Source organism: Orycteropus afer, unplaced genomic scaffold, assembly GCF_000298275.1.
Source record: "Orycteropus afer afer isolate SDZICR_OR568_19922 unplaced genomic scaffold, OryAfe1.0 scaffold00272, whole genome shotgun sequence".
Taxonomy (NCBI): Eukaryota; Metazoa; Chordata; class Mammalia; order Tubulidentata; family Orycteropodidae; genus Orycteropus; species Orycteropus afer.
The window spans coordinates 3639883-3667206 of NW_006921859.1; the positions used below are offsets into that span (position 1 = coordinate 3639883).

General features: G+C 52.3%; 1 protein-coding gene across 1 annotated transcript; it reads right to left on the reverse strand.

Annotated features, from left to right (window-relative positions):
* Positions 1 to 45: 45 nt before the first annotated feature.
* On the reverse strand, positions 46 to 27320 carry KIAA1522 (KIAA1522 ortholog; the record flags this gene model as incomplete). Its single annotated transcript, XM_042782253.1, has 7 exons — positions 46 to 68; positions 513 to 3077; positions 3162 to 3278; positions 4063 to 4186; positions 5014 to 5069; positions 5165 to 5335; positions 27131 to 27320. Coding segments are annotated over 7 exons (3246 nt in total), but the record flags the coding sequence as incomplete, so codon positions are not given.
* Positions 27321 to 27324: the final 4 nt, after the last annotated feature.

Here is a 27324-nt window from a genome sequence, read left to right on the forward strand (position 1 = left end):
TCCCTGAGAGATTGTATTCCTGGGTCAGCAGTGCCAGTGAGGTGGTTAGACCAGCTCTTTCTGTGGATCTGTAGAGAAAAACAAGACACACTTGGGGATTTTACGATTGGACTCTGGCTCAAGGCACATCCTCACTGGACTCTTCCTTCCCTCTCAATTTAACTCAGCATGATGACCATGTCAACAGCATTGGGCCAGTCATGTGACACTTTACTCTGACTCTAAAGCACTATGATGTAGGGATCACAGCTCCATACTTTACAATGAGGAAACTGAGGCTAGGACTAATCAAGTTAAGTTGGAATTCAAATTGAGTAGGTCTGACTCCAAAACACCCACACACCATGCTCCTTCACTGTGACTCAAAGGGTTACAACAGTTCACCCTTCCCAGGCATCCTAACACCAGAAATCTTAAAAGAGCCAAAATGCAACATCTCGAAATGATGGGGCTTCAGATACCCATTTCCTATCCTCAGTAAGAGGGACCCCCACACACACCTTGCACTGTACCTGATCCAGGCAGGCCCTGCTTCCGCTCCTCTGGGCCTACCAGCTGCACAACACCTCCATTCTCCGCCAGCACCCCTTTAGTCCTGTTCTCAGCATGAAGGAGCCCATTGGTGGGAGAAGCGGTAAGGGACTCAGCCCGAGGAAAACCAGGGGAGGCGGGTGGGGGAACTCCCACAGAGGGCTTGCGGGCCACAGGTGGGGGAGCCTTAGGTTGCTTCTTTGGGGCCTGGGACGGCCGCTGCTCTGAGAGGCTCCGAAGTTCGGCCACCAGATTCCGCTGGAGGTCAACCTGGGACTCTGGTGACACAGGCCTCTCCAGCTGCAGCTTCTTAGTGCCCTTGGAGAAGATGAAGCTGGCAGTAGAGGCGGGAGACTGGGGAGACCGCAGCTCGACTTCAGGTGGTCCATTGGGTTGGGCACCTACAAGGCCCTCGCTGGCAGCCAGACTGGAGGCCTTGAGTCGAACGGCAGCATGGAGCCCTGAAGCTGGTGCAGGTGCTGGGCTGGCTCGGCCCGACAGGGCCCTTCGTAGTGGCTTCTGGGGGGCTGATGGCCCCGCTGCTGGGGCTGGAACCCCTGTGGGTGCACCCACAGAGCGCAGTCGCACCATCTGCAGGAGCGAGGGTGTGACCAGGGGTGCACCAGAGTCCTCCCTGGGAGCCCCATTGCTCTTGCTGCAGCCCTCTGGTTCCTTCTGAGGAAGCTTGGCCAGGAGCTGGGGGGCAGAACTAGCAGGAGGTGGGGCTGGCGGAGCTGGAGGGTCTGGGGTACCATGAGGCTGGCTCTGGGAGGGGACAGTGGCTACAGGAGGCAAGGTAACCAAGGTACTGGCAGGCTCCAGGGGGTCTGAAGGGCCTACAGGCTCAGGGCCAGCCAGAGAGAAAAAAGCCTCCTCGGGTGGGGGGAAGTCAGCCATGGACAGGTCCTGCTCCTCGGGTGCAGGAGGTGGGGGTGGGGGCCAGCTGGGATCTTGGAGGGACTCCCCAGCAGTCCCTGGAGTGGGGAGAGCCTCTTCAACCAACTCTGGCTTCTTAGTGGGTGGGGGGGGAGGGTGGTAAGATGGGGGTGGGGATGGTGGGGGTGACTGGGTTTTGAAGACCACAGGAGATCGCTGTGGTAGGGTCAGAGATGTCTGGGGAATGGGAGGGGACTCAGGACTGACATCAGTGATAGAGACAGGACCAGGAGCTGCCGGAGCAGGAGCAGCAGCAGCCTGATTGGGGCTCTTGGGCTTAGAGGGGGGTGGGGAAAAGGGGGCAGGCACCTTGGGGTGAGGAGGTATGACAAACCTGTCACCCAGGGTGGTTGACATCTGGGAACCAGAGCGATCTGAGGGGGTTGGGTCAGAGGAAGTAGAACAGAGAGAAGTGAGGGAGGAGGATACGGAAACCCCAGGAGACCGAAGGGAAGTGACCCGCTCTGGCTTAGGGGGCTGGGCCTTGCCTGGGGAAGCAGGGGCACCTGTCAGACCCTTGGGAGGAAGGGTAGGGGTGCCACTTTGGCTCGAATACCCACTGGAGGGTGAGAGTGTCCGTTCTGGGGAGCGTGGGGGACGCCGGGAACCACCTGGAGATAAGCCAGGGACCCAGCTGCCTGCTGAGGTGGATGGACAGGGTGCTGCCCCCACTCCTTCTGACCCACCAGTGGTGGGAGGCCGAGGTGGCTGGGGCTGCTGCTTCCGCTCAGGCTTGGGCGGCAACCCTAAGGGCCCATCAGGGGCTGCTGAGCCCCGCTGATGGAGTGAGTAGGTCCGGCGGGGGGGTGGCGGGGGCCGCTTCAGCTTACGAAGGGACACACTCCGGCCAGACAACTGCCCACTGCTACGAATGCTAACAGTGTCTGAGGCCTCAGCAGTGCTGCCCCCACTGGGGGAGCCCCTCCCGCTGCCCCCCTGGGGAGGAGGTGCCACACTAGTGCTAGCCACGGAGCCCTCTGGCTGGCCCTCAGAGCCACCCTTAGAGGAGAGGGTGGAGCCATCAGACACAATGGTCTCAGAGGATTGAGAGTGGCTCCAAGTGTCACTGGAGGAAGAAGGGTGGCGGCTGCAGGGCCGTGGACTTGAAGCTGAGGAGAAGCGGCCCAGCGAACGGACAGAGGCCGGGCTAGCCGAAAGCAGGCTGCAGCGGCTCAGTGTACGCAGGCTGCAGCGGCCCAGGGCAACCACGTCCACTGTGGGTGGCAGCACAGCATGTGGGATCAGCTTTGACAGATAGGTGGCCTGGGGCGAGATGGACATGGCTGGGCTTAAGGGTTCTGGAGGCCCCACCCCTCCTGTCATCCCAGGCACTGCCAGGGACATGGGCCGGGTCAGTGGTGGGAGCCTGGCTCCGGTGGACCGGCCAACAAAGGTATCATCCCGGTAGACAGAGTTGATGTGGCGCTGCAGCACGGCTTCTGCCTTGGCACTGGCTTCTGCCTCCACCTCCAGTGCCTGCAGGGACACCCGGACCCCAGTCCCAGAGGCCAGGCCTCCACTGTGGTGGCCATCCACTGTGGGGATACGGACAGCATCCCGGGGGCCAAGAAGCCGAGGAGTACCTGGTGCCTCACGCTCATTCCGCAGGCCTAGGGCAGACAGAAAGGAGGCAGGAATCAGCAGATGGGCTAGTCTGGGATCCCGCCCACCACTGTGCCCAAACCAGGGCTCACCTAGTTCCTTCTGAACATGCTGTGGCAATCCCAGCACCGTGCTCCGCCGCTCTCGCCTCCGCCGCCCTGACTTTCCAGATGATTTGGGAAATGAATCATGGGGTCGGAAGGTGGAGCCTGGAGGCCAGACCAGAGGAGAAAAATCATTAGAGCAGAAGGTCTCAGGGCACATTCCACAGGCTGCTACTTTTGTACAATATTATTAAAAAGCCCTGCAAAAATACTTCCCAGAGTCAAGTAGTCATGGGCAAACCTAAGTTAAACAAAGCTAGAGGCTTCTTTTCTGGAAGCCTTTCCCAGATCAAGAGTGATCATTACCGTCAGTGAGTGCCTACTATGGTGTTAAGAGCCCTGGGGGCACAGTGGTTAAGTATTAGGCTGCTAACCAAAGGGCAAGCAGTTCAAACCCAGCAGCTGCTCAGCAGGAGAAAGACGTGGCAGTCTGCTTTCATAAAGATTTACAGTCTTGGAAATCCTAAAGGGCAGTTCTACTCTGTCCAACTGCACTGCCATGAGTTAGAACTGACTGAGTGACAACAGATTTGATTTTTAGTATGTTGTTAGTCAGCATACCATTCACTACAATGAGGCAAGTACTCTTATTATCACCATTTTTACATAACATCAAACTAAAGCTCAGAGACGTCAATAATTTGCCCAAGGTCACACACAGCTGGTAACAGCAACACCAGGCCTTGGACCAGGTTTCCTGACATCAGAGCCCAAACTCTAGCGTGTCCTGCTTTGCAGTCAATGTACATCACGAATCTCCAAGAGGACACAGCATACTATGTATTTCCTGAATTCACTGAATCACAGAACCATGGAAAACTACAGGTGCTGGGTGGGACCACCCTCCCACACCCTGCTTGAGAATCCCAGTAGGGAGGCAAGCAGACACCTCTGCGCTGTATCATCTCCGAGCGGATGGAGAGTGCGTCCTCTGCCGTGGAGCTCTCGGCTGTGTAGGATGTGGTCTGGCTGCAGAAAGAGATGCTGTCTTCGTCTGGCCCCGTCCGGGAGGACTATTGGAAAAAGAAGAGGGTCAGGCCTTGGCTTCAAAACTAGGGCTACTCCAGAGGTCTATGTGAGGATGACCACGACCACTGACCTTTATTTTTCAATTTTTATCGTGATTTAGGTGAAAGTTTACAGAGCAAATTCATTTTGCATACAGCAGCTCATACACATTTTGTTTCGTGACACTGACTACAATTCCCTACAATCTAACAGCTCTCCTCCCACTTCCTCCCTATAGTTGCCTCTTCCCTGTGTCCTTCTTTCCTATGCATTCCTGCCCCCTGAGCTGTCTCCCTGTGCAAACACTGCCCTTCTGTTCTCCCATGATTGATTGTTCACAGGAGTGTATCTACCTGATGTAAATGTTTACCCTATATGCCTATCTGTTGTTTGGCTGGAAGCCATGGGAATGAGTTCAGTTCTAGACCTGAAGGGTAACTAGGGGCTAGTCTCGGGGGTCTCACTAGGCCCTATCAGACCAGTAAAAAGCTGGTCTTTTTTATGATTTTGAGCTGTGTTCCACATTGTTCTCCCACTCTGTCCAGGATCTCCTACACTTAACGTCTTTCCAAGTGGGTGACAGTGGTAGCCAGGCTGACCACTGACCTTTAATTCACAGGTTGTCTCCTTCCCCACCCCTTACTCCCCAGCATCACCTAGTACTGAGGAGCATCAGCTGGAGAACTCTGGACTAGCCCTCAGAGGTCATCTAGTCTAGCCCCTTAAGGATAAAGGAAGGAAACTAGACCCAAAGGGGTCCAGGCCATAATTGCCAGAGGTCAAGCAGGGAAGGAAAAGCAGAGTCAGGACTGAGCAGGGAGGCAGTGCTCACCTGGATGCTCTGGGTGTCTCCATGGTCCCAGCTGCCCTTGTTCAGCTTCTGTTTTTCTGGAAGACACCAGAAGAATTCACTGAGCTAAGCCCCCGACCCAGGGAGCTGAGAGGTTAGCACTAGTGGAAACGGGGTTGGGGGAAGGGTGTACCTTGGTGCTGTAGGGAACGGAGCCCCTCCTGGGCCTGCGTGTGCAGCTCCTCCAAGTGAGGTGGTCGCCCACTGGGGAAGAAGACGTTGTCCTGGTGCTCATTCACAACAGACCCTGGCCCCTGGCTGGGCCCTGTACTTAGATGTTTGTCACTCTCAGCCTTGGCGGAGCCTAATGTGATGGAGGAAGAAGGGAAGTGAGGCCCCAAGGCACAGGCTCCTCAAGGGCACCCAAAGACTGTACACACAACCCACAGTTCTAGGGCATACACTCAGTACATACAGCCCCCAAGTACACATAAAAACTATATTCAAGTGTACACGTATCTGAGTATTAATATCACCCAAGGGGCCCTCCCTATACAGGGCACCACACACAGGCCCACCATATAAGCACACAATGGCCACAGGCTTCAGTCTGAATACAAACAGCACCCAAGTATAAACACATCTGTGTACTCAGACCACACAAGGGGCCTACATAGGCCATACCCAGCCCCCACTATATACACAACCCCCACAGTCCTCACTCTGTATGTACACAAACACCACCCAAATATACACACAACTGTGTACCCACCCCTACTCGGGCCCCATGCAAGACAGACACCTCCAATAAACACAATGCTCACAGCAAATACATTTCTCCTGTTTCCACACCAAGCTCCACCTTAAAGCAAACCAACCATCTTTTCCACATAATCCCTTGGCCCAAGGTCTAGGAAGAAGACACCATGGGAAACTTCGAAGGGATGGAGGCTAACAGAGGTTATAACCAGATTCCCAGCAAATACTAGGGCGAGGGACAGACCAAGAATATAGACTCATGGGTCCTCTACTCACCCATATGGCTGCTCTTTAGTGGAAGGATGGGCAGGGGAAGAGAGAAGGTTGCCTCCCAGCCAAGACTCTCTAGGAGCACCAGTGCCAGGTATCCCCCTCTCCTGAAGGCCCTGGCCCTGGCCCCTGGTACAGAGGAGCCAGGGATCCATTACAAAGGATTCAGTTACAGGCCCCGCCCATGGGGGCCCTGGTCAACTAATGGGGGGGGGGCTGTGTCAGCAGTTTACAACCCCAGCCCCCATTTAAATGGAACCCACAGCATAAGCAAAAACTCTGGGACGGTCATGTGACCTTGGCAGCACCTTGTAGAGGGGTAGAAACAAAACAAGCCCCTTAAAGGGCCATGCCTTAGGAACCGGGTCTTCAGTTCAGACACCTGCCCTTTCCTCCTCCCTCAGCCCATTCATTCATCAACAGCCAGAGTTCCTGCCCTAGGGAATCTGCAGCAATCCTACAAGGTCAAAAGGGCCCTCCAGTGGATCTTCTCGCCCTATTCCCTGATTTGACAAGTGGGGACAGGCTCAGGGAGGGGAAAGGCCGTGACTAAGGTTGCCCAGCAAACTGAAGTAAGGGAGCGCCAGCTCTGAACTCGATTTCCAGAGGTGACTCCCAGATCATGCTCAGAATGAGGACTCTTCTGCCTCCCAAAACACAGTATGCTCTGGCCCTGACATCTGAGTCCAGGCCTGAAAGCCCAGTTCCTGGGAGAAGAAAGTGGGCAGAGCCCCCTTGCTCCAAAACTTCTCTACCTCCAGGCCTCTAAACACAAGATTTCACTGATCATGCTCCCCAACTTTCCTCTCTGCTCCCCAAGTTCCATCCTACCACACATAGTAGGCTGGCCTGGGAGGGGGTTTGTCTACCTCTTCGGCCTGGGGTATTGGGCTGTACCCAGTAAATTGGGGATACCACTGGGGGAAGGCAGTCGCGCCTGAGGGCTGCCGTCTTCAAGGTCAGGGACACCTGGACCCATCCCCCCCAAACACACTCAGGGCCCAGACAAAGGCAGCATCAAAGCGGCTGGACAAAGGCAAGGCAGCCAGCGGGGGATGCAGGCCTCGTTATTAATCCCATCCCCCACCCCATAACCCTTGCCCCGTCTTAATCCCCTATTCTACATAATGGTCTGGTAAATGAGGATGTCCGGCGATCTCTCCTCTCCCTTCCAGCCACACCCACTCACCCTTCTTCTTAAAGAACCCGAGAAGCGCTGGGAGGTGGCGGCCCAGGAACACCACCATGACTGCGGACGCCACCTGGGCGTCCTCTACCCAACCACTCCGGATCTCGGGGCGAAGCCTTCACCCAACCCAGCACTAAGGGGCTGCGAGCCCGTGGCCCCGCCGCAGAGTGTCCGCTCCAGACAGAGAAGGGGAGGGGCTGTTCTTCAAGTCCTCCTCCTACCTTCGCCGCTGATCCCGCCCACCCATCGACCCCGCCCCTCAAAGGGAGTGGAGGGGCATAAACTACCCTAGACTCTAAAAAAAAAACTGAGGCCAGGAGTCTCTACGTGCCCTACTCTGGAGTGAATAACGGTACCAGGTCAAAAGAAAATCAATTCCAGTGGCAGACCACCAACTCTGTCCCCAAATCCTTGTCTAAATATTCAGGAGCCAGGGCTTAGGGCAGGGGTCCCAGCTGCCAGATGGGGGGGTGGCCCAACAGACTAAGCTTAGTATGATACCCTACCAGGGTTTCCTGGCTGGTGATTATTCCTTGGGGAAGAAGCTGAAAGCATGGAGCAGCCAGACCCAAGCCCAGGAATGCCTGTGGGGACAGCAAGGACATAGGCAGCGATCCCTAGAAGGACAGTGTCTAGCCCAGGAGACAGTACAGGCATACCTCCTTTTATTGCTTAGCAGATATTAAGTTTTTTTACAAATTGAAAGTTTGTGGCAACCCTGTGTCACGTAAGACTATTGGTGCCATTTTTCCAACAGAATGTATTTACTTCGTGTCTCTGTGTCACATTTTGGTAATTCTCACAATATTTCAAATTTTTCATAATGGTATTGCACACTTTATAGGCTATAGTATAGTGTAAACATAATTTTTATATGCACCAGGAAACCAAAAAATTTGTGTGACTTGCTTTATCGTGATATTCGCTTTACTGTGATGGTCTGCAACTGAACCTGTAGTATCTCTGAGGTATGCCTGTATTGGGTATCTAGAGAGATGCCCAGAATGAAATCACTGCAGCTAGCAGTAACAATCTCTCATGGTATATGTACAGCCCCACACTTTCCAAGACTTTCTCTCCACTTTGCCAATGTGACATCAGAGGCCCAGAGAAGCACAGTGAACTCTCCAAGGTCACACAGCAGAAGTAGGACTTCCAGGCAGACCTTTTAGTCCCTAGTCCAGAGTTTTTCCCATTGGTCCCACTCTGTCCTGGATCACAAGCCAGAATTAACCAAAAAACAGCTCAAAGTGAGGGGCAGAAAGTTAGAGAAAGGGGAGCACTGGGAGGGAAGTCAGGTCCAGGTTCAAATCTGGGTCTGTTGTTATGTGCCATCGAGTCGGACCCAACTCATAGCAACCCCTCCTTGGGTTACCAAGGCAGTATCACTACAGAAGTAGATTGCCCAACCTTCCTTCTGAGGAGGCTGGTGGGTTTGAACCGCCAGCCTTCTGGTTAGCAGTCAAGTGCCTTAGGCTCTACGCTACCAGAGCTCCTAAATCTGGGTCTAGCATACACAAATCATGACCTCAGGTGGAAAACAAGGCCAATAATTCTCTTTATAAGATTGCTGTAATCATTCAATGAACAAATATTAAGTTACTACCAGGGGCTACAGGAACTCTGGTAGCATAGTGTATACAACAGAAAACAGCAGACTGACACTCCTAGGGTGATTAATTCATGCCAGGCACCGTGCCAGCAGCTGGTAGAGGGCAAAACACAGTCAGTCTATGCCTTCAAGGCTCCTACAAGTTCCCTTCAAGATATGGAGTCAAGGGTCCTCTCCCAGTCATTGATCATGGACCTGTGAAGTTCAGAGAGCTAGATGACTTCCCAAGCTCTGGCAGGTTCCAAGCTGGAGCCTTTAACCATACAAGACAGTCACCCTCAGCTTCCCCCTAGCAGGCAAACTAAGGATTGAGCTCCTACTAAGTCAGGATGAGGAATCGTCAGCCCATCAAGGTTCCAGGCCCACAGATGCCGGTCAAGGTCACAGCTGCAAACTCTCCATCAGGATCCAAGGCTCTTCCACTTGATAACATCTGACTAACTTGGCAACACTCCTCCCCCTAGCTACCTACCCACAGCCTGGCTGAAGAAGGATGCCTCTCTGAGCCACCTCTGACACAGGTCTATACACCTCAGGCTTTCTTGGGGAGGGGCTCAGCAACCTGTCTCAGGTGGGAGTGGGCACCTCACAGAGAAAGAAACTGAAGCCAGAGAGTGGAAAGACCTTGCTCAAGGCCACACTTAGAGCCCATGTATCAGGGCTTTCTGTCCTGATACAGTTCAGAGGTACAGCGTAGGGCTATGGCCTTGAAGAAAGCTCACCATGAGACCTGTCTCCCCTCAGCCACCATCTGCCTGAAAATGGAGACATCCCAGAGCTGAGAAGCCACCCTGCTCCCAGCCACACCCCACAACACAGAGGACACATCACAAACAAGTTTGTGAGCTCAGGTACAGTCCACCAGGGCAGGTACATTGACATGCACCTCCAGAATGCCTCACTAGGGCCACCTCCACACCAGCGCGACAAAGCACACTCAGGCCTAGTCCATGACCCCCTCACCCACGAGTGAAACGGCACACACCCACACAAGGCCCTGCCAGGTAACAGCATGTGCATGGAGGCAGGTGTGTGTACCTACCACTGTGGGGCTTTCCTGAGCCTGGGGACAGGGAGTAGGGAGGAAGCCTCCGCCCCTCAAGGCCATGCTCCCTGAGTGCGCATGCGTATGCGGCTTTGGCAACAACCTCCAAGGGGTGAGGCCTCAACCTGTCCCATTCCAGAACAAGGGGCGGGGGCGGCGGCACGCCCACAGCCAGGCAGGCCTGACTCAGGGGACAGGAATGAGGGGGGAGGGCACAGCTGCCCAGGTGGCCTCGCTCAGGAGCTGGAACCCTCTGGGCTGACCCCGCCCCCATCCCCTGCTCCTGTCTTGACTGCCACTGGCCAGCCAAGAAGCAAGGACTTGGAGCTTAAGAGCCCTTAATCTCAACCGCTCATCATACAATGAAGGCCTAGAAATGGGGCCAGGGTCTAGAGGCTGGAGCAGAACTAAAAATATAAGCAGATTTTATTCTCACAGGCAAGAGGAAATGAGCAGAACAAAGCTTCAGGAGGAGCACTTTCCATTTCAGAAAACACTTTCTCTTCTACAGTTAAAAGCACCTACCAGGAAACCAGAAAGGTATGTTTGAAATCCCCCTTTCACCAAAGATCACAAGGAGACAAGGACAGTGACTTGCTCAAGGTCACCTGGCCAGGAAGTAGCCATGTTTGCATTCGAACCTGGGTGTCACTCTAAATGACCTTGGTGGTCCTGAGTCTGGAGAAGTTAACAGGAAAGGGAACCACAGCCTGAGTCCCAGCCCAAAGAGGTACCCCACCCCAACAGAAAAGGAATCCCCCTCTTTTCTTCCTTCCTCTGTGTCTAACCCTATCTAAGGTAAATACTGGGGGAGGACCCCGCAGGGAGGGCCCATCCATGGAGAGGAGGATCCCATCCCACAGAGTGCCCCAAGGGGCAGGCAGTGGCAGATGAGGAATTAGCTACAATAATATTAATAAATGTTCTAATGAGTTTCCAGGGCAGAATTTGCTCCTGACAATGACATGATAATCCCTTTCAGCCAGGATGCAATTCTGACTTTCCAAAAACCCTTTCCTTTGTTCCTTCAAGGCATGATTATCTCCATTTTATGGATGTTGGGGAAAGACAGCCATCATGAAGCCAGGAGAGGAAAGGGCTAGGAGTTAGGAGATCTGGATTCCAGGTCCTAAACAAATGAATCAGCCTCTCTGGACTCCAGTCAAGGACCCCTGGTGCCAAAGTAGTTAAGAACTCAGCTGCAAACCCAAAGGTCGGTGGTTAGAATCCACCAGCCAATCCTTGGGAGAAGTCCTATAGGGTTGCTATGAGTCAGAACTGTGCAAAAGTTTAAGGCCTCAGTCTCCTCTCTGTGAAGTGGGCCAAAACCCACCTCACAGAGTGCCTACCAGTATCACCACCTGTTGATTCCGATTCGGGGTGACCCCATGTGTGTCAGAGTAGAACTGTCCTCAGAGAGGTTTTCAGTGGCTGATTTTCGTTAGTAGATTGCCAGGCCCTTCCAAGGCACCTCTGGGTAGACTCAACCTCCAAACTTTTGGATAGCAGCTGAGTGCATTACAGTTGTACCACCCAGGGAGTGCCCACGGAGTGCCTAGGAAAAGTTAAAAGAAGCCATGCAACCAAATGTAAACACAAAAGTACAGCCTACTTGTTATAATCACAGGGAGCCTCCCTCTCCAGGGTGTGGGGGTGAGGAGTAGATAAGGGACCTCTCAGATCCTTCAGCCTTTCCACTTACAACATGATAATAAAGTAGCATTACTGAGCACCACTTGAGACACTCGCAGTGTCACTAAAGGCCCCTCACCATACAGATGCACTCCCTGAGAGTCAGTGACTTGCCGAGGTCACACAGCTGGTAATGGCAGAGTCAGGGTGTAAGCCCAGTTTAGACTAGCTGCAAAACTGGTGTTCTTCCCAAGCCACCAGCACCCTCCTCTCTCACCCACTCTCTGGAACTCTCTTCAAATCTCAAGTGGAGTTAAGGACCATTAAGGGAATGTCTGATAAGGGATGCTTAACATCAGCTTCCTATCTCTCAGTGGGCTCACTCCCCAACATCTGACAGCTCAAACCTCCCTTTTTGGGAGGGAAGGGAATTCCTGGCCCAGACCAGGTGTCCCCAAGTGAGGGAAGTAGAGGAAGCACTATCCTGAGGTCACTCCTAGGTTAAGCTGTAGCTGCACTGCCCTTTTCTGGGCTTCAGTTTCTTCATCTGTCAAGTGGGAAGGTTGAAGAGGCAGTCTCCAGAAATCCCTCAGCATATATGACTGTGTCCCTGGAAGGAAGGCGGTGGTTCCTCAATTTGGGTCAGGGCCTGGGACCCCAAGGTTCAGCTTATCTCACATCCCTCTGTCCAGAGAGGGTGGGGCCAGCCCTTAACCGAAAGCCCAGAACTCACACAAGCAAGTCTGGACAGGAAGCTGGTCACACATTTCCATCCAGGAAAGGGGTGGAGACTTAGGGAGAACCTGGGGGTCAGGTGGCTTCTCCCCCTATGGGACCTACCAAAGACCCCAAGCTTTCCAGATCCAGAGACAGGGATGACTAAGACCACCAATGATTTAGACCCTTCCCCTCCCTGAGCCTCATTTTCTCCATCTGCAAAACAGGAACACCCAGCCTCAAAGAGGTGTATAAAGCTGGCAGCCTGCTCTGTGGGAGCAGGAGGAGAGGAGTGGGGCTGAGGGGTGCTCCCTGGCTACCAATGCATACTCTACCATTCCCCTAACCTGCCCAGGATCAAGCGTTCAGCTGGCACAGTTGGGCTGGATTCCCAAGAACCAAGGCCAAATAATCCAAGCAGGTTAGTGTTTTCCCAGCAACGACATAGCCTCTCTTCATCCACCCTCACCTTTCTCTACTCTCCAAGGGCATTTGATCCATCTAGCCAACCCTTCTTTGAATCCTGGTTTCCCTTCTCGCTTACCACCTGCTCCCACTCTGAGTCCTAGAGGGCTTCAAAGCTCGGTCCTCAACCCCTGTCCCTCTCCCAGAGTATTTACTCCACTTGTGCTGCCTAACAGTCTAAATCCCCCAAAGACTCAGGCTCCCTCTACCAGAGGGACTGCAGGCCACTCAGTCACACAAGAGGAAACCCATCCACCCCTGAACTGGTAAGGGCACAGACTTTGGAATCTGATGGAACTGGGTTTGAAATTCAGGTCTGCCACCTCTTTGTGGGAGCTCTGGTAGCATAGTGCCTAAAGCACTTGACTGCTAACCAGAAGGCTAGAGGTTCAAACCCACCAGCCACTCCTCAGAAGGAAGGTTGGGCAACCTATTTCTGTAGTGATACCGTCTTGGAAACCCAAGGAGAGGTCGCTATGAGTCAGGTCCGACTCGATGGCACATAACAACAGTAACACCTCTTTGTAGTGCAACAAGTTACTTCTCTGAGTTCCAGCTTCCTCATCTATAAAATGGGGAGAATAATAGCTTCTACTTTGTCAGGCTGTTGGAGGGCAAACGAATTAATTGATGTAAAGGGCTGAGCATAGGGCCTAGCTCATAAATGAAAACTGCCTTAATATTATTATCTCTGCTACCACCCAGGAGCTCTGGTAGCATAGTGCCTAAGGCACTTGACTGCTCACCAGAAGGCTGGCGGTTCAAACCCACCAGCCACTCCTTGGAAGGAAGGTTGGGCAATCCTACTTCTGTAGTGATACTGCCTCGGAAACCCAAGGAGTGGTCACTATGAGTCGGGGCCAACTCGATGGCAAACAACAACCACCACCACCACCACCACCACCCCCAGGCCAAACAGCCTCAAGCACAGACCTCTCTTGCTCTTGTCCCCAAAATCTGATCAGTCACAGGTCCTATCAGTGCTGCCACCTCCTCCGCAGTCTCTTCAGCTGCCACTCCTTTCCACTCCCACAGCCCTCACCCTGGTCCCAGCCTTCACCTCATCACCTCTCCCCTGGATTACTGCAACACCCTCTGTCCTGCTCTCAGAGCCTCTACTCTCATCACCCCACCCCCTGTCCTGCCTGCACCTGTCCCCATCCTGAAGCCATCTTTCTAACACACCACTTTCTCAGGCCCCTCCCTTACTCAAACATCTTCAATGGCTCTCTGGCCCAAAGACTCCTACCCTGCGTGGTTGACTTGGATTCTCTCCCTCAACCTCTCACAGACTAATCAAATGGGCAATAGTCAAGCCCCAAAGGCCACAGCTGGGTCTGTGACAGCAGAGCTGAGCCTGGAGAGGGTTTAGAACCCTCAGCACAAATTACAAACAAAAGGATTAAATTTTGCCTTCAGGATGGAACCTCTTTTCCTCTGAGGCCCAAGGAAGGAATCGCCACTACTTCTCTCTTCAATCTCCAAGTATTCGCTCACGACCATAGTTCACAGTAAAAACACATTTCCAGCCATGTTCTCTCATTTAATCAACAATTCAGCACTAATACAAATCCTGCAATTACTTCAAAACTGAATTAAGACCACCTCCTCCTTCTAAAGCTGGCCGCAACCCAGAAGTCTTGATATAAAGCCTAGGAGATTGACCAGTCAGTCCCCACACTTACTTCTGTGTTGCTTTGACATTGCTTTCTGGTTTCTTAAGAACACCTTGAAGCCAGTTGGCCCCTTACTTGAAACAGGGGCTAGAGGAACACAAGGGCTGTTGGAAGCCCCAGACCCCAGTCAGAGAGGGCCCTTCCCACCTCCTTTAGGGACAGTGGATGGGAGACTGTAAGCACAGCTCTCTTATACTCTCTCTCCTCGACCACAAATGGTCACAAGTTTGGGCCACAGTTGGTTCTCAGGAAGGAAACCATCAGATCAGAGGGGCCATCAGAGGGCAGATGAAGAGGCCCAGTCCCACTGTGAGAGTGGATTCTAGGAGAGGCGTGAGGGCCCAACATGGATTTTTTTTTTCATGAGGATGCTTCTAAGATCCCCCCTGAACTGAATTTACCCTTTTCCTATTGTTTTGATTATCATTATCATTCCTCAAATCATGGCAGGCAAATGACCCTGGGCAAGCCCTCCTTCTCTAGACCTTGGCCTCTTCATCCATGAAGTGGCTAGCCAGAATTATAAGGGTACCCAGAGAAGTCACTCAAGCCTAGTCCTCATTTCACAGACAGGGCCCCTGGAGGAGCCAAGAAGGTCCAGAGTAGGGAAAAGGATCTGCTCAAGGTTACCAGGGTCCAGCCAGAGTGACATTGAAGGCCCTGGCCCTAATTGAAGGTCCCAGCCCCTAATTCCCAGCCCTATGGAGTAATGAGATCATCAGTTCTGAAACTCTATAAATAAATATAAGCCATCCTTGGAAAATGAGGGTGGATTCTCCCACCACTGCAAGGCCCCCACCCACCTCCACTGGTCTTCCCTCATTCCCCCAGACCAGTGGGTACCCCTAGGGTACCCTGAGGGGGGTGGTGGATAATGGACAGGTAGATCCATCACCCTGCCCCTCCCCCATCTCTGGATTCACCAGAGGAGGGACCTAGGCATCCTCCACCGCCCCTCCTCCTCCAGCACCTCTTGGAACTCCCAGGGATATCCTGACCTGACCTGCCCTACCCCCTGGGGGAAACCAGAAGTCCTGTCTCCAGGCCCCTAGGGTGGGAGGCCTTCCCTATTTCTCTTCACTTCAAGGCTAGAACGTGACCAGCAGAGGGATTCCGCAGCACACTGGGAAGGCCTGCGTTCTAGATCTGTGGCTGCATTGAAAAGGGGGAGACGCGGCGCGGGGACTAAAGAGGGGGTGGTGCAGAAAACCAGTCCCATTCCCGATCATGCCAGATGGAGGTGGCCCCGAGCCTGCGGCCTTTGGTTTCCCGGTTGTCCCTCTACCTTTGTGTCCTCTCCCTCCTGCAAACTTTCAGCCTGTTGGTGGCTAAGGCCTGGAGAACAAGTGTGGTGAGTGCGTCTGTGTGTGTGTGTACAGAGTGTGTGAGTCTGAGTGGTTGTGCAGTCGTGAACCTGTCTGTACATCTGTAAGACTGGTCACTGTACTTAGTGACTGATATATATGCACGATTGTATACATGGGTAAATCTGTGGTTTGTGTGGCTGTGTAAATAGTATGCATAGGTATATGTACCTGTCTCAGGATCTGTGCGTCTTGCAGCGATGGTGCCCGAGTGTGGGTGTGATTGTGTACAGGATGTGATTTTGTGTCTGCTTGTCCATACATCTGAGTGAGTGTTGCGACTGTGTACAATTGTGAACATGTACGTGTGCCCGCCCGTGGGTATTCATGTGTACGTATGTATCTGTGTGCATGTGAGGGGTGGGGTCTGTGCGGAGATTCCGTCCTCCCATACTCACCCAACAAGCCCCAGGAGGGGGCAGCAGCGGTGGCGGAGGCTGCAGCAGAGGGACCCTCCTCCCTTCCCTGCCCCGCCCCCACCCCCTACCTGCGGGCCGCTTCGCCGACCGCCCGAACCTCCAGAAGCTGCGGACCCGGGGGCCGCTGGGGGCCTTCCGCTTGTGATGTGAGTTGCCCATGGTGAGCGCGGGCGCGGGATCTGGCGCGGGACCCTAAGCGCAGCCCAGCCCACCCGGCCGGCTGGCCCGCAGCCCCGGGAGGGAGGCAGCGAAACGCGCGTGCGGCCACCGCGAGCGACCCCCAGCCCCAGCTTGGCCCCGCCCACGGGCGTAGTGGCCAATGGCCGCAGCGGGGCGGGCCGATGGAGAGGCGGGGCCTGGCGCGCGTCCCGTCAGCTCCGCCCCCTCCACGGGACCTGGGAAACCTGCTAAGCCGCCTAGTCCAGAGTGCTCGGGAAAGGCCGTACCCGTCCTGATGGGGCAGAATGGGTCGCCCGCCCTCCCAGCCTAGGGACTGCCTCTCGGAGGACTGCAGTGGAGCCAGGAGAACTAGAGGTCTGACTTCAGCCAGGCGGTGGTCTAGCACCTTGCTACTGCTAGGACCTACCAGCCACCACCCCGTGAGTGTCACATGTCTTTGTATAGCCAGTGCCTGCGTGTACAAACATACCAATTTTACTGCATTTCTGTAATAATAGTGTTAAAAATAGTATAATAGCACCTCTGTAGTTAGCACTATGTGCAAGGCACTCTGCTAACTGCTTTCACACATTACTTCATTTCATCTGTAAGGTTGTTGTTGTTTGCCGTCGAGTCGGCCCCGACTCATAGCGACCCCTCCTTGGGTTTCCGAGGCAGTATCACTACGGAAGTAGGATTGCCCAACCTTCCTTCCGAGTAGTGGCTGGTGGGTTTGAACCGCCAGCCTTCTGGTGAGCAGTCAAGTGCCTTAAGCACTATGCTACCAGAGCTCCTATCTGTAAGGTAGGTACTTGTATCATCTCCATTTTACAGATGGGGGAATTGAGGCTCCATGAAGTTAAATAACTTGCCCAAAGTCACTGTAGCATAGTGCCTAAAGCACTTGACTGCTAACCAGAAGGTTGGCGGTTCAAACCCACCAGTCACTCCTCGGAAGGAAGATGGGGCAATCTACTTCCGTAGTGATACTGCCTTGGAAACCCAAGGAAGGGTCGCTATGAGCCGGGTCCTACTCGATGGCACATAACAACAACAACAACAACAAAGTCACAATGCATTAAGCAGGACTCGAACCCACACTGACTCCAGTACCCACTGCTCCTTGCTACCACCCTTCCAGCTTATCCATGTCTCTGCAATGACCATAATTGTGCATTTGTGTGTAATTGTGGGCTTGAATATGGCTGTGTAATTTTGTACTCATGTATGTTATCTATGATTCTGAACACATGCTGAGTTCCTCTCTGTAATCATCTATGTATGACTGTGTGCCTGTATTCATATAACTGAGTCTGTTTTCATTATGTTTGGACATGTGCTTTTGTGTATCTGCCTCGGTAATTGTCACTGCCTTTCAATGTAACTGCATATCCTTGATTTTTGTGTCTTTGAGCATATAATAGCCTGTGTGCATATAAGGACCCCTATTGGTGCAGTGGTTAAAGCAGATGAGCTACTAACCAAAAGGTTCAAACCCACCAGCTGCTCTATGGGACAAATATGTGGCAGTCTGCTTCCATAAATATTATAGCCTTGGAAACTCTATGGGGCAGTTCTACTCTGCCCTATAAGGTCAAAATGAGTCAGAATCAACTCCACAGCATTGGGTTTGGTTTTCTATTTGGTTTGTGTGCATATATGTTAAACAAGTTTGTCTATATGTCTATCGCATGTGCTTATGTATCTGTACAACTGCAGTTGTGTTTCTTAGGTGGCTATGCTGGCATCCACATTTGCTGTGTGTACATATGTGTAATGGAGCATGTAGGTAAACATATGCAAAAGCCCTCATGTCTGTGTACATCTGTGGAGTTGTGTATCACTTACTCATCTCTCCTTATAACAAGTTTTTGTTGTTCAAAGACCAGGCCAAGCCTCAGGTTTTCTGAAAGTCTTCAGGCTAGTCCAATGATGTGTCCTGCACAGGTGCCTCTGTGCCCTGGGACAGCATGGGCAGTGACTCTCCTTTACCATGGCTCTGCCCTGTTTCTCCAACTAGGGGCAGCGTGGTATAGCGGAGAGAGTGTTGGGTTGGGAGTCCAGAGCCCTCAGTTCTAAGCCCCATATTGTGTATTCTTTCTGCCACCTGAACAAGCCCCTCTACTACACCACGCTGCCTCTTATGCCCAGTGGCTCAGGTCAAAGCTGATCTCTACCCTCCCTGAGGCCCAACTCTTGCTGAGAATCAGGTGATACTCCCTGAGGGGCTGGTATTTTATTCATCCATGCAGAAAATATTCATTGAGCATCCCCTGTATAGCAAGTCATGTGCACCTATTTCCCCACTTTCCACAGAGAAGAGACCTCAGAGATCTGCTAACCCGATTCTCTTCATTTACAGTCATCTCCCATAAAAGGACAGTTGGGGGGAGCAGAAGGAACACCCAGGGTAAAATCCAAGTCCCTTGTGATCAACTTCAAAGGCTATCTGGAGCAGAGCAGGTGTCTTGGCCTTCAGGGAAGGCCTGGCATGAGTTGCCCCCTCCTACCACTTCAGCCTCATCCCCAAACACACCCCTCCTTTCTCAGAGCTCTAGCCACACAAAACTGCCTGCCACTCCCCAGTGCCACCTCCAGGCCTTGGCACATGCTGTTTCCTCTGCCTGGAATGCTTTGTCTTCTACCTTTCCCTGGAAGATTCCTTTCTGTCCCTCAAGGTCTACTCCCTTACAAAGTTTTCCTTGCACCATCTTCTCCTTTGGCTGAGTTCTCTGTGTTCCCATAGCTTTTAGTACTGCCCGTATGGTTTAACCTTGATCACACCGTCCCATGATTGTCCAGCCACATGGCCATTTCTCTAGTTACCCCTAGGATGGACTAAGAACCCCAGTTCAGGGCTCTCAGCATCATGTGGAACACCATCCCAGCACTTGCCTTGAGATGTTGAAACAGTGTGTTCTAGTACCTGCCTTTCCAACAGAAAATAAGTTCTCAAGGGCAATGACTGTCTCACTCCTCTTAGTAACCCCAGCTCAGCCTAGTAACCCCAGCTCAGTAACCAATCTGGCCCACAGTAGCTACGCCATGCATGCTGAGTGGAAATTGGTGGTAGTGGTGGTGGTGATGCCACTTGCATACTGGTAGGATGGTGAAGAGGCACAGGCAAGAGGGTCCAGGGCACTCTCCCAGTCCTACATTGTTTTCTCTACACAGAACCTGCACCAGGATCCTGGAAGAAGAATACTGCACAGCCAAGAGCATGGGAGAGCCTAAGGTGGGACTGGTGGGAAGAAGTAGGTCCTTTGGAAGGCATATGGATGAGAACTCCTAGAACCTCAGGACTGGACTTGAGTGCCTTGTGACCATCTTATTTTTTTTTTTTATTTTTATTGTGATTTGGGTGAAAGTTTATAGAGCAAATTCATTTTGCATATAACAGCTCATACACATTTTGTTTCATGACATTGACTACAATTCCCTACAATCTAACAGCTCTCTTCCCACTTCCTTCCTGTAGTTACTTCTTCCCTGTGCCCTTCTTTCCTATGCATTCCTGCCCCCTGAGCTGTCTCCCTGTGCAAACACTGCCCTTCTGTTCTCCCATGATTGATTGTTCTTAGGAGTGTATCTACCTGATGTCAGTGTTCACCCCATATGCCTGTCTATTGTTTGGCTGGAAGCCACAGGACTGAGTTCAATTCCAGACCTGAAGGGTAACTAGGGGTCATAGTCTCAGGGGTCTCACCAGGCTCTATCAGACCAGTAAACCTGGTCTCTTTTTTTATGATTTTGAGTTTTGTTCCACACGGTTCTCCCACTCTATCTAGGATCTCCTGCACTGATCCCTTTCTGAGTGGTTGACATTGGTAGCTGGGTACCATCTAGTTCTTCTGGTCTTGCGGTCATTTAGGCTGAGGTTTGCATGGTCTACTAGTCCCTTGGTCCCTTGCTGTTTCCATGCAGCCTTGTGACCATCTTGGAGAATAGTGCTGCAGGCCTCACCTGGCTTACAGCAGAGAGGATACCTAAGCAGACAGGAGGCCACAGAAGCAACCCCTAGGAACCTCCTGGGAACCATGTGCTCTGCCACAAGATTCAGGGTTTATACACCTTGCAGGCTGAGCTGTCTCTCTCCTCCTCCATACCCAGCACAGAGCTGGGCACCCTGGGAGCAAAGCTGACTTTTCCTGTGAACTAGCCCTTGATGGCAGTGGATCACAGAAGCATGGAACACAGTGAGGTATAATGATGGAGAAGTGGACAGAGATATACCCCTCCTGCCTGGAAAAGCTGCTTCCTTCCCAAGTCAGCCAAGGGGCTGGCGGTGGCCTGGGGGTCTGAAGGTAGAGGTGTGTGTATCTGCTCACTCCACCCCTGCATGTCCACTGTGACCCAGACAACACACAATGCTTCCTCTCATTTGTCTTCTTCAACATGTGATAGGCCAAGAACAGCTGAGATAGCTTCAAGGGTTTGGGAGAAGGGGATTTCCAAGGAACAGGTGGGTGAGCAAAGGCTCTCCCCCTGCTATCTGCTGACAATCATCTAGGTTTTTTGTGGCCACAGGGGTTAGCTATCCCAGCTCAGCCAACCCTGCTGGCCCCATGCTGCTGGAACAGAGTGGAGGTCATTAGTATGGATCTTAGTGGGGAGCATACTGGTTGAGGGCCCACCCCTCCTAGGCTGGAGCAGAATTTCCAAGAGAACCCTGGGATGTATACCACAGGTGGGGAATTGGGGTGAGGGAGAAACCAGTATTGGAGTGAGCCCCTAAAGGTGCTAGAGGTAGGGGATGAGAGCTCCCTTGGCCTCCTTCCCACTCCTCTCTTCTCACCTCCAGCAAAGGCACCTCTCTGGATTGGGATTTTCAATCTGAATAACAGAGTGGGGAAGCTGAGGTCGACCTGGCAGGTGTGGGCGCCTATTCTACCTCTGACAGGCCAGGGATAAAACCTTGAGCAAGTTACTCCCTCCTCTGGGCCTCAGCTGCCCATCTAGATGTGAGATGAGGGCTCCCAGTGACATCTCAGGCTATCAACCCTAAGTGTGCAGGATTCAGAGATGCCCATGCTCTGGCAACCCAGCTTGGGTCACCAACCTATATCCTAAAGCCACTTAGTGCCAGACCCTGTGCTAGACAGAGCAGAGAAGAGTCCACTGAGCTCCTGGTCTCAAGGTGTTCAGAATAGTGAAGGATGGTGATTCCTATGCCCCCAGGACCCCAGATGGCCAGCTGGTCCCCGAATCCAACAGGTGCCTTGCCTGATTCCATTGCTATAAGCTCTCTCAACCCCAGCTTCCCTTCATCCTTCAATTTTAGCTCAAATGGTCACCTCCTTTGGGAAGCTTTCCTGATCCTCAGAGATCACCACGCTTCATCTCTGTCACACTTCCCAACCCTTAACTGCTTGTTCAATGCCTAGTTTCTCCCACTGAAATGGGAGGTTCATGAGGTCTAGGACCTTGTATCTCTTGTTCATCCCCAAGACAGTGCCTTAAAAAAAGTAATTGCTGTTGAGTCAGTTCCAACTTATGGTGACCTCATGTGTGTAAGAGTAGAACTGTGCTCCACAGAGTAGTCAGTGGCTGATTTTTTCAGAAATAGATTACCAGGCCTTTCTTCCAAGGTACCTGTGGGAACTTTAACCACCAACCTTTCAGTTAGCAGCTAAGTGCATTAACATTTGCACCAGCCAGGGACTCTGCCTGGTACGTTGTTGTTGTTAATATGCTAGTAAGTTCATTCTGACTCATAGTGACCCTATAGAACAGCCCCATAGGGTTTCCAAGGCTGTAATCTTTACAGAGCAGATCTTTTCTCCCATGAAGCCACTTGTGGGTTTGAAATGCCAGCCTTTTGGTTAGAAGTTGAGCATTTAATCATTGCACCACCAGGGCTCCTTCCACCTGGAACACAGTAGATGCTTAATAAGTATTTGTGAAATTAACAAGTGAAGCTTCCTCTCCCACCTGAACCTAAGGCAGACCATTCCTGTCCCTTCACAGGAGGCCTAAAGGAGGTAGACAGCAATGCACAGAGCTGCCACCTGCCATACTCTCATTGAGGAATCCCAGACTCCTCTGTGGAAGCACGCTGTTGGATGATCCCATAGTAGGAGGGACCTGCCCTCATCACATTGGTCCAGGCCCCAGCCTGAGGACACTGAGATGCCCCTACTGAAGAAGAAGGTGGCCAATTCTCTTCTGCTTTACAGCCTGAGGCAATAATTTCCCTTGGGAGTATCACAGTGATGATGACAGTGGAACTGGGCCGTGATGATGACAGTGGAACTGGGCCTTGATGGTTGAATAGAAGTTCACTACGTAGAAAAGTTAAGGGACACACATCCTAAGCAGGAAAGACAGTACATGTAGTGACACAGAATATGAAACAGATGGCATATTTACTGAAAGGCAAGCAGTCCTAGTAGCTACCTCTTAGCAGGGAGACACCATCTTGACCTGAGAAGCAAAGTCCCCAATACTCAAAGTGCTTATGGGTCCTCATTTGGCTTTAGAGCCATACAGGCCCCTACTCAGCAGGGAGAAAGTATTATTCATGCTGGTCTGTTCTCATCCACTTCTCTATAACATCAGGACACTGGGTCCCAATGTCTTGTCCACTCACCTGACCAAAGGCAGCCTCTCCTTTGCTGGGCCTAGGTCCCATCCTCATGCTCAGTCCCCAATCTCTACCAGGTAGCTCCTCCATCCTACCCTCAAATCCATAGAATCCTAGAAGTATAAAGGGTCTCAAAGACCATTAAACCCCCTCTCTGTCAAGATAGGGCAGGTGTGGCCCAGAGTCGGGCAGGACTTGCCCAAGGTCATACAGCAGAGCAGACCTCAAACTCAGGTGTGCCTCCACAATGCCAGGTCAGGGACAGTCTTTCCTGAGTGAGTTGCCAGCAGGGAGGTTCCAGTGAGCTCATGGGATTAAGCCTGCTGGGTCTGGCAGGGTAGAGAGAGGCTACATATAGGCCATTTGCTTCTCAATTTTTAATATCAGAACTATCCCATTCCCACCCGAGATACTTCTATTGTCCATGAGAAACCCTCAGGAGAGATGCCTGCCCCCGTCCCAAAACTTGTCCTGTCCAAGCTTCTACAGCAATTAATCCACTCCATAGTCAGGAATAAAGTGTTCCTGGGGGGCGCAAATGGCTATGCACTACCAACCACAAGGTTGGTGGTTCAAACCCACCCAGAGGAGCCTGGAAAGAAAGGGCTGAAGATCTGCTTCTGAAAAGTCACAGCCTTGAAAATTCTGTGGGGTGCAGTTCTGCTCTGACATACAAGGGGTCACCATGAGTTGGAACTGACTCAATGGCAACTTGTTTTGGTATAGTCAGAAACATCTGTTGTTGTTGTTGTTATATGCAGTCGAGTCGGACCCGACTCATAGCGACCCCTCCTTGGGTTTCCGAGATGGTGTCACTACAGAAGTAGATTGCCCAACCTTCCTTCCAAGGAATGGCTGGTTGGTTTGAACCACCAGCCTTCTGATCAGCAGTCAAGTGCCTTAGGCACTATACCACCAGAGTGCCTCAAAAACATCTAGCATCACACTATTTTGTTTGGCAAGAGTGTACCTTGGAGGCAAAGGTCTACTGCCATGCTGTGAATATCTCTTCCACAGGGTGGGGACCTTACCTGTCTTGTCCCGCAGGTATCCTCATCACCTTGAACAGTGCCTGGCATTGTATAGTAGATAATATGTCTTTTTCAAATGAATGAAGCTGAGTGACCTTGAGCAACTTACTTTCACCCTCTGGGCCTATCTTTCTCACCTATAAAGGGTGGTAACTCCCTCCCTCACAGGTTGTTGCGAGGACAACGGAAGAAATTTGTGAAAATGCCTGGCTCATAGCAGCCTTCAAGTTACTTTTCTTCCCCTTGAAATTAGGCACAACCGTGCCCTCCTTCCGTACTCTGTTCACCTCTTCCAGAAAGCCTCCCCTGGTTGTCTATTGGGCTCCAGTCTGGCATCTGTCCCAGAAACACTTCCTCCCCACAAACTTGTCTGGAGTCCAGTTGATATTTCTGGAAAATATGGATTCCTGTTTTGTTTTGATGTTTCACTTTATATTATGCCTGAGTCCTCCTGTCGGACAAAGGTAAGATTCCACTTTCTGTGGAGCCTGCTTAATAATAATTAGCATCACAGCATCTGACGTGAGTTGTTTTCTAAACATCAGTTGGGATGAACCTAGTTAATGCCCAAGTCCTCAGCATCACAACAGCAGGACCTTACTGCCATCTGGACTGTACTCCATAGTTCACAAACCACTTGCATGTCTGTTGTCTAATATGATCCTTGAAACACCCCTCTAAAGCCAGGACTTATTACCCCTATTTCACAGATAAGGAAACTGAGGCTTGGATGGAGTTAGTAACCTGCCTGTGTCATGTGGCATGAAAGGGGCAGACCAGGGCAACAGAGTTGTTCTGACTAGAGCCCAGTTCTTTCCCCAACACGGGGTCATTAAACTCATAAAACAGTAATGGCAATACGTAACTTCACTTGCATATAATTTTCACATCTTGGACAGACAGAAGAGTCACAGACTCATCAAGCCAATGTCCAGCCAGAGGGTCACCCCTCTCTCCCCCAGGAGACAGTAATGGAATTAGCAAGCCCCTAGAGAGGAAGTGTTTTCTCTAATGTCACAGAGCTTGCTAGTCACTGAGCCTGACTCTGATACTCTTCTTGCTCTATTAAGTTCCCTCATTTCCCTCCGGGCCTCAATTTTCCCATCTGCAGAGTGGGTTGGATAATAAGATCTTTAAACCTTACCACCTTGCTCTATGTCCATGAGAGAGTGCCAGTTTTGGAAGCAGATGATCTGGGTTTAAATCCCAGTTTGGATAATGATCTCCCCCAAGGGCCCCTGACCTCTCAAGAATGTTCTATCCCCCACATCCCCCACCTTCCCCAATCTCCATTCTGAAAATTCTCCCTAGAAAGAGTTAAGCCTTCTTTGGGCTTCCACTCCTGGCCAGTGGTGCCAGCGGAGATTAGAGAGATCGGATTTATTTTTCTCAATAAACAGAAAAGAAGTTAGGCCAGGCCGGTGACAAGGAAACAATTGGAAGAATGGGAGGCTGGAGCAAAAGGGAGCGGGACCTTCCTCCAGCCATACCCCAGGCCTCCTTCAGACCCGGGGAAACAATAGCCAGGGGCAGGGAGGTGTTGGCCACACACGTGGGCTCCAATCAGGCCAGCCTGCTGCCCGGGAAAGCCTAGTGCCACCCGATACCAGTCACAGGTAAAGAGGAGGCCTAGCCACTGACCCAATGACCCTATATCCAGGCTGTTGGAGCAGGGACCATCAAAGTCAGTTTTTCCAGCCCCTTGCCTCCAGGGTGGTCTCCCAGGGGAAGAGAGTCCACTGCCCTAAGGTACTCCACTACCCCTCTGCCTGCTAATCCTGACTCTGACCACAATCCATCCTGCTGCAATTCTGATCCAATCCCTCTTGAGTGAGATGGGGGTGACTTCACACTCACAGGGCAACCCTAGACCAGACTCTACATGCTATGTGGACTGAAGAGCCCTGAGCAGAACCCCTGACCTAAACCCTCCTCAGGGCCTGCCAGCCACACCAGCCCCAGCACCCTGACTTCTATTTGTCTCTGGGCACCAGGGGAGCAGGGCCCTCTTCCAAAAGGAAGACCCGGCCGGATGCAATCACACAAGAGGCTTTTTCACCCTCTTCCTGACCCCTAAAGTGTTCCTTCTAATTCTCCAGAGAAGGTGGTTAAAGGACACTGGGAGGGTAAACATTGGCATCATGGGATGGGCCCTGCACACAAAGGCATTTCCTCACCAGTGCTGGTAGGTAGGTAGACTGCTGGGGACACCAAGCCCCAAGGGGGCTCCACCCTCTCTCTAAGCCTCAAACCTTCTCCTCCACCACCCCCATCCCCACCCCCCAACAATGGTAGACAAGGGAAAATGAGTGAACCAAGTAAATGGCCCAAAGAAAAATTGCCCCAGCAGGGATGGGCCAGGTCAGCCTCAGGCTGACTATCCATCAGATGAGGGGGTCACTCAAAGGCCCCTACTTAAGTCCCCACCCAAGCCCAGGTACAGGTTCTCTATTTACCTTGTATACTGCCTCGGAAACCCAAGGAGGGGTCGCTATGAGTCGGGGCCGACTCGACGGCACATAACAACAACAACAACATAAGCATACTATCAAGGCTGTCATTATTTATGGATCCTGTCAAGGCTGGGGGGATGGAGTGATGGGGGAGAAAAAGGGGTAGTTGGTTCACCTCAGTGACTCACCACCCCAGAAGATGAATGTTTGTGGTTTGGCCCAGGTGAGTGGTGAGGGCGGCCAGGTAGGAAAAGCTAACATTGTCAAGATCCTAAAGTATTCTATGCTCCATCCTGGGTTCTCCGTGGGGCTGGAAACCAGATCCACTTAGGGGGCTGAAACCCTTCTTGAATGCAATTGATTTCCTGTCCCAGAGACCCCCATCAGAGACCCAAGGCCACCTGCTTCTCCTATTGTCCCTGAACCAAAGTCAAATCTCTGACCCCCTGACTCAGCAAAGGGCAGGACCTGGGTGAGCATGGGGGCAGGGGATTGCCTTACCACCCCATCAGCCAGACTGCCAGCACTTCCTGTTTAAACCAGGGGAATCCGTGCCCAGCTGGGGGTCCCATCCCCTCAGAGCCGGGTAAGACTGTGTCTGGGAAGTTCTGAGGCAGCGACCCAGGCAGGATAGGGGTGCTTGAGCTGATCCCGTGGCTCATCGCTCCCCTAGCAGTACCACCTAGGGAGTCGCCCCCCTCCAACACGCCCCGGATCCTAACGAAGCTACTGTGGCCGCACCCTCGGTGCTGCTCTCTGCCCAACCCAGGTGCCTGCCACATTACCTCGGCCTTTGCCCTTGGCCTTCCTGGCCTTGTCGTCCGCCTTCTTGGTCCGGGGGGCGGCTGCTTCGGTGCCCTCGGCCCCTGCCGCTTTCTTCTTGCGCCGCTTGCCCCGCAGCCAGCTAAAGGCGCGGCGGAGGCCAGACGGGCCGGAGCGGGACTTCTTCCTGCGCGGTGGCCCGCCCGGGCCCCCCGGC